At 42.5% G+C, this 8,153-nt stretch overlaps 1 protein-coding gene across 1 annotated transcript; it reads left to right on the top strand.

Moving 5' to 3' along the window:
* Positions 1–1,800: 1,800 nt before the first annotated feature.
* LOC309802839 (BTB/POZ domain-containing protein KCTD3-like) lies at positions 1,801–4,172 on the top strand (the record flags this gene model as incomplete). Its single annotated transcript, XM_082618727.1, has 1 exon — positions 1,801–4,172. A coding segment is annotated over one exon (1,638 nt), but the record flags the coding sequence as incomplete, so codon positions are not given.
* Between the last annotated feature and the right edge of the window lie 3,981 nt (positions 4,173–8,153).

Raw genomic sequence — 8,153 nt, forward strand, 5'->3', positions numbered from 1 at the left:
CTTATGATATTGATGAAATTAATACGTAGAGGGCAGTAGTACCAGTTGATTAGACATGAGAACCTCTATTAGCACAGTTAAGTGTAAATATTATCTATATGTAAACCAAAGTACATGCTGAGCGAGATTCTCTGAAACTTTTTCACTGTCTGCCCCTCAAGCCTGTGAGAAATGGAATATTCCTTGCCATCTCAGTAGACAAAGGATGTCACAGTCATCAGCACTTGCAGCCCTCCACTGTGAGCCACAGGCCCTGAGGAACTCAGGATATACAAATACAGAATGCAGGCCCCAGAGAGCTGAGGTGCATATCAAAGGAAGGAATTCAGTGAGCCCAGACTCTGGCATCTTCGCATATAAAGAAAAGCGCTACATTCCTCACGTTGGGAGAGCTGGTTTTCCTTAGTTAACAATCAACTGTTGATGGTCCCCATTACCTGAGCCAGTCCCCTGCCCTGTCCCCTCCCGCCGGTACTTTAGCTCAGGGAGGAAGGAGCGCAGAGGGATTCGTCTATATAAGGGGCCTGCGAGCCTCGGGAGGAGTTTTCAGCCGCTTTCCCCGCAGTCGGGAGGAGGGGCGCTGACGCTGCAGCCGGACCCTGCGCCTCCCTTGCCCCGTTTCCCCTCAGGACGCTCAGGCCGACCCCCTCCCCACGCCCCCCAGGCCCCGCGAGCCAGGCCGAGGGCAGGGGCGAGAGGAGGGACCGAAATTCCCCGGGACCACACGCTGGGGGCCGCTCTTTCTGCACAGCAGCGGCGGGTGGCAGTGAACCCCTGCCCCTCAGAAGCCGATCTTGCCCTGCCGCCAGGGCACCGGACCAGGCGGACGGTCTGCGCCCACTTACCCGGCCCACCGTCCCCACGACTGTCGCGGCTTCGGCCGCCGGGGCCCCTCCAGAGCCGGCAGCCTCAGTGAGGCCGCCCTCCCCTCGGGCTCCGGGGCACTTCCGTGACGGCGGAGGGAAGAGACCCCGAGCCGGGAGTTCCAGCTCTGCGGAAACACGGGCTCCGTTCTGGGCGCAGGGGGTGGGACAGCTCTGCCCCGAGGCCTTCCGGGAGGGAGGGGGGCTCCGGGGGAGGGAGCCGCCAGGAGGGCAGGGCCCCAACGGGGGTCCTGGAGGGGCGGCCCGGCCTGGGGGCCCCGCCCACTGTGACCGCAGCCCAGGCCTTTTTCTTGGAATCCTACACTAAAAAGTTAGAAAGAGATGGCTCACGGGCTTAGCCGCTCCGCGGCATGTAGGGATCTTCCCAGACCGGGGCACAAACCCATGTCCGCTGCATTGGCAGGTGGACTCTCAACCACTGCGCCACCAGCGAAGCCCCAGCCTCTCTCTTTTATTCCTCGGGAATTCTCACCCAGCCCAGGTGCAGCCTGGTCTCAGCCAAGGCATAGGAAAACCCCTATACAAATTCTGCGCCATCTCTACTCCCACACTGGTGCATTTCCCTTCTTTTCTTTCTTGTTCATAAATTCTAGCTGCCTCAACAGCTCTAGAGTCTGACCTCAGCTTTCTCAGTTGAGAGAAACCCTCACTTGATTTTCCCTTGGGTTTCACCTCGCTGTGGTCAGGAGCGCTTATACAGAAAGCCAGTGACCGTGGGGCTTGTCTTGTGTGTTTACTGTGCTTCAGGTCTTCTGCTCCCTGTTGTCCGGTGCCTAAAAACAGGTGCCCCGTGTATTTTGGCAGGTTTTTTTATGGTGAGGAATAGTCTGATGCCATTTATTCCATCATGACTGGCAGTGAAAGTCCCCCCTAAAACTTTAGGAAAAAAAATACTTTAAAAATTTTGAAATTATAACATACTGGCGTGTTCAGCCTTGGTGTTCCTGTAGACGCTCTCTTCTTCATCGGTAACCAGTTGGTGGCCACGAGTCATACAGGGAAAGTGGGAGTGTGGAATGCTGTCACCCAGCACTGGCAGGTTCAAGACGTTGTTCCTATAACTAGTTATGACACTGCTGGGTCGTTCCTTCTACTGGGATGTAACAATGGATCAATATATTATATAGATATGCAGAAGTTCCCTTTGCGAATGAAGGATAATGATCTTCTTGTAACTGAACTTTATCATGATCCTTCAAATGATGTTATTACTGCTCTGAGTGTTTACCTCACACCCAAAACAAGTGTCAGTGGTAACTGGATTGAGATTGCCTATGGTACGAGCTCTGGAGCAGTACGAGTAATTGTGCAGCACCCAGAGACGGTTGGGTCAGGCCCTCAGCTTTTTCAGACCTTCACAGTTCACCGAAGTCCCGTCACAAAAATCATGCTCTCAGAGAAGCATCTTGTATCAGTCTGTGCAGATAATAATCATGTCCGGACATGGACGGTAACACGATTCAGAGGAATGATCTCTACTCAGCCAGGTTCTACTCCTCTAGCATCGTTCAAGATACTGTCCCTGGAGGAGACAGAAAGCCATGGAAGCTATTCCTCTGGAAACGACATAGGGCCTTTTGGAGAGAGAGATGATCAACAGGTGTTTATCCAGAAAGTTGTTCCCATCACTAACAAACTGTTTGTAAGACTCTCATCTACTGGAAAGAGAATCTGTGAGATCCAAGCTGTTGACTGTACTACAATATCCTCATTTACAGTGAGAGAATGTGAGGGCTCCAGTAGGATGGGCTCAAGGCCAAGGCGCTACTTGTTCACAGGCCACACAAACGGCAGCATTCAGATGTGGGATCTGACCACTGCCATGGATATGGTTAACAAAAGTGAGGATAAGGATGTAGGTGGTCCGACTGAAGAGGAGCTACTCAGATTACTGGATCAATGTGATCTGAGCACATCTCGCTGTGCTACTCCTAATATCAGTCCAGCAACTTCTGTGGTTCAGCATAGCCGTCTTCGTGAATCAAATTCTAGTCTTCAGCTCCAGCACCATGAAACCATCCATGAAGCAGCTACTTATGGTTCCATGAGGCCTTACAGAGAAAGTCCCTTGTTAGCAAGAGCAAGGAGGACTGAGAGCTTTCACAGTTACAGGGACTTCCAGACTGTGAACTTGAACAGAAATGTAGAAAGAGCTGTCCCTGAAGATGGTAACTTGGGTCCAGTACAAGCTGAAGTGAAGCGGGCAACAGGGGAATGTAATGTGTATGAGAGAAAGTCTCCTGGAACTGAAGTTAAAAGTTTGAGAGAATCTGATAGTGGAGTGGAGGTGCATAAAATAGCTGAAGGTTTTCTAGAATCCAAGAAAAGGTCATCAGAAGATGAAAATGAAAATAAAGTGGAGTTACGGAAGAAAGGAGGATTTGAAGGAGGAGGATTCCTTGGAAGAAAGAAAGTCCCCCACCTGGCATCATCACCAAGTACCTCTGATGGAGGAACTGACTCACCTGGTACTGCATCCCCATCTCCTACGAAGACTACTCCATCTCCTCGGCACAAAAAAAGTGATTCTTCAGGTCAAGAGTACAGCTTGTGAAAACTCAGCAAAATGAGTAGTTTCATTAATTTAGATGAGAGTTAAACTTTACTGGATTTCAGCACATTAGCTTTTACACCAAAACTTTACAAATTAAGATTGGACTTCATTCAGTATCTTTTTGACAGAATTACCTGGGGTAAGGAGATAAAATAAGCATATCATCTCTTCAGATCTTTTGGAAATTTTTTTTTAGTTTTACAGGCACATTTAATAGATCATTTGTAAAGCAGGAGTCTATTTCAGTGTTTACTCTGTGGATTTTGGAAGCATAGTACCATGTCTTAATAAGATGGTGCCCATATAGATGAGCATCCCCTTAGAGTGTGGGAACCAACAGACTGCATTCCTAATGTTGATTATGCCTGAGATTTGTCTTGCAATGTTATATTAAGCGAATTACATAATTCTCTTTGGAGCTTAGTCTCCCAACCCTTATTGTGATTGCAAAGTGGTTTACCAGTTATTTAATGAGGTGCTATGTTTGTGAAAAAGTATGTAATTCAAAAACACTATTGAATACCAGATTACTCTGTGTAGTAGGAAGTCCTTTAGGATAATTTTATTTTAATTGTGGTCATTTTCTGAGTCTCATTGTTGGAGTTCTTAAATCTTAGCAAGCATCACCAATATTAAATTGGTCAAAAGTCAGTTTAAACTTTCTTAAAGTTGGAGCAATTGTCTGTGTTTGAACAGATGAAATAAAAATAATAAAGACAGCTTTGAGTGCCCACAAAGGAAAGGTCATCAGAAGTTGCTAGTCTGCCTTGTTGCTAGTCTGCCTTGTTTTAGGAGCCACCGTATTTTTTTCCTGTGTTAATAATCAAGATAATTAAATTAGAATGTGGCCATTTTGGTAAGCTTGAGACTGCAGTTCTGAATTTTTTGGTTAAAGGTTTTGGCTGCTGTAGAAATATTTTAAATATATTTTGAATTATAAGAACAAAAAAAATTTTGTATTTTTTTCCATTTAATTGGAATGATTTCCAAGTTTCTGCAAATAAGGTAATTGTAAATTTAAAGCATTAAGCATTTATTGGTGAATAATGTATATATTCCCATTCTGAGAAGTGTAAGTGGATCAAGTCAAAATAAATTCTTTAAAGTTTACTATATCGCCAGTGGTTTCACAGCCATTCTCTTGTATTTGTCAATTAAGTCAAATAAAAGTGATTAAGACTGTGTTTTCAAGTTATTTAAGGAACAGTTATCCTGTTTAAAGTGCACCTACCATGAGTTTGTTCATGTCTTTGCTTTTTCCCATAATAAAAAAGCAGAAGGGGAGAGGGAGCAATTTATATGTATGAAAACTAACTTGTATTACCAATGAGGGGAAATATTGTTAGGCAAAGCATAATTTCATTATTACTAAGGATTGTAATTCTCTCTTACACCCTTCTTTCTCATTATCATACTCATGTAAAAGTTGGGTGGGCAAGTAAGAAAACTTTACAAATGAGTGTTTTTACCCAATCTTTTCCAAGAGTAAAAGGCCACTGGAAGTTTTTTTAAAGAATTATATAATAAAATCTTATAAAAAGGCAAAAAAAAAAAGTTAGAAAGATACACGGTCTACAGTAAATATTCACAAATGATTGTTGCTGCTGTGCTTAATATCCTATTAAAGGTGTAAAATCCATAAAACACTTTAAGTTCAAAATTAAATATGAATTTTTACCTTTCTAATTATGTCTTTGCTATTCACAATTGTCGTTAATGAATCAGAGACTGTGGCATCACTAGTTAAAAATGAGTTTGTTAAAAAAATAGAACTCAGGCCCACCGGACCTACTGATTCACAATCTGAACTTTCAGAAATCTCCCCAGTGTACTTGTGTACCCATGAATAGTTGAAAGGTACATTCCTACCTCGACGTGTCTTTTCTGTCTGAGAAATACACACATTTTATCCAATTTGATATAAATAAAACACTCAAAAATGCATGTGCTTGTGCTGAAACCATCATTTTATCATTTCTTTTCCAGATAAGTATAGTCTCTATACTGGTTTTGTGGATCACATGCCACACTCTTTTCTTGTAGTTAGAAATAAGGTAGAGAAAGTTACTTTGTTTAAAATATATATATATATATATATATATATATATATATTAGTGGGTAATTGAAGACACTCTTCTAAATTAAAACCAGTTCTCTTAACTTGCTCTTTTCTTCTTGGGTCACATTATGAACACTTCCCGTGGCCACACGGTATGTGTACTTTTAATTTCAGGGACTGCTGAAGTTCCAGGTTATGGCCATAGATTTCTCTCAAGAGGAGTGAGAATGCCTGGACCAAGATCAGATGTGATGTTAGAGAAGTATAGGAACCTGCTCTCCTTGGGTGAGGATACCTTCCTTCCAGAATTCCTTATCCACCCACAGGGTTTAGAGTCCTTCATTTGTAGAATGTCTCCTGGAATCTTCTGCTTCCTACCATAGGGTTTCAGATTGCAATGTTTCAGGAAATATTGGGAGTTTGTGGGTATAATTTATCTTATTCTTTTAAAATTGCAGTCTCCATCAGCCACATAGCACAGGGAGAGCAGCTCGGTGCTTTGTGACCACCTAGAGGGGTGGGATAGGGAGGGTGGGAGGGAGGGACATGCAAGAGGGTATAAATATGGGAACATATGCATATGTATAACTGATTCTTTTTGTTATAAAGCAGAAAATAACACATCATTGTAAAGCAATTACACTCCAATAAAGATGTTAAAAAATAATAAAAAAAATAAAATTGCAGCCTCCCTTTTAATATACTTTGTAACTGCTTGGGATGTGTCTATATGAACTGTGTACTGTATGCTTCTGTTATAGTCCTTACAATATTTTATTGTCTTATTTTCTGTAACAATTTTCCAAGGATTCTTTGGGCTTAAGGTATATTAAAAGGGAGACTGCGATTCTGGGACTTCCCTGGTGATACAGTGGTTAAGAATTCACCTGCCAATGCAGGGGACACGGGTTCGATCCCTGATCCGGGAAGATGCCACTTGCCACGGAGCAACTAAGCCAGTGGGCCACAACTACTGAGCCTGTGTGCCACAACTACTGAAGCTGGTGTGCCTTGAGCCCATGCGCCATTTACTTTTTGGAGAATAAAAACACCTCTGAGTCATCAAAATTTAGACTAGCTAGTCAAAATGCTTTATCACCTGTTCTTCTAAAACACTGATCAACGGAACAAGTTTTACTAGGGATAACAGTGTAATTGTATTCTGGAGTTCATATCGGCAATATGGTTTATGACCTTGATGCTGGATCATGACATTTCAATGGTATAACTGCTATTAATTGTCTGTTCAATGATTAAAGTCTCACGTGATCTGAGTTCAGACTGGAGTCATCCTGCTTGGTTTCTATCCAGTGCAGATTTCTCCCAGTATGAAAGGACAAGAGTAATACGGCTTACTCTACAAAATGTCTTCAAACTAAATGATGATATAATCTACATTCAATTAATTTATACATACCCTACTGTAGAACCGGATTTGTTACGCTGGCAGATCCCGGTAATTATGTAAAACTGAAACCTTTATCTGCACTGGTTCAAGTCCTCTTCCTAAGAATATGTTTATAATCAACATTCTTTCACAAATGACCCAATTTAATTCACCATAGCATTCCTCATATTAACTAAATGGAAAATCCTAGGCTATATACAAATCCAGAAAGGGCCAAAAATCATCAGCCCCCATGGATGACTACAACCCATTGCTGAGGCATTCAAATTACTTATTAAAGAACCACTATGTCCATCAACATCATCAATTTATATATTATTGCCCCAGTGCTAGCCTTAACCCTGGCTCTCACAACATGAATTCCCCTTCCCATACCTTATCCACTAATTAATATAAATGTAGGCATATTATTTATATTAGCCATATCACACCTAGCCATTTTTTCCATCCTCAGATCTGGATGAGCTTCACATTCAAAATATTCACTCACTGGAGCTCTAGGGACAGTAGCACACACAATCTCCTATGAAGTAATGTAGCAGTTTTTGTATTCTCAGTCTTACTGATAAATGGATCATTTACACTTTCAACAATAATTATTACACGAGAACACCTATGACTAATTTTCTCCTGACCCCTACCCAGAATTTGATTATCTCCACAGTAGCAGAAATCCAATGAAGCCCCACTTGATTTCACAGAAGTAGAATCAAAACCTGTATATGTCTTCAATGTAGAAAATGTAGCAGGCCCATTCACCCCGTCCTTCTTAGAGAATATGTCAATTTCCTTATAATAAACATTTCCACAACAATCTATTTTTAGGAGCATTCGACAATCGCTAGGTGCCAGAATTATAGATTCTTTCATCTTGTGAATATAGTTTCTTTCAAAAAATAATTTTTATAGTTTTACTACCTTTAAACAAAATATACTCCATTGCTGTGGAATATTCCTTCATAGAAGCGTGCATGGTTCATTTCTTCATCCGCTTGTGATGACCTTCAGGTTCTTTCAGGTTTGGCTCCTGTGGCTGCAGAGTCCATGTCCGTGTGTCCTGGTGCAGGGCTGGGGGGTTTGTGTTCAGCTGGGAGGAACACTGTGGGTCTGTGTGCACGGACTTCGCTCTCTAAGGCCCGATTGTTTCAGAAGTGGTTGCACCCCCCACTGCACACCAGGCTTTCCATTGCTCCACATCCTGCTGATATTTGATACTGTGTCTTCATGTCTGCCATTTTGGTAGGTGTG

Source organism: Mesoplodon mirus, assembly GCF_964341445.2.
Source record: "Mesoplodon mirus genome assembly, chromosome: 4".
Lineage (NCBI taxonomy): Eukaryota > Metazoa > Chordata > Mammalia > Artiodactyla > Ziphiidae > Mesoplodon > Mesoplodon mirus.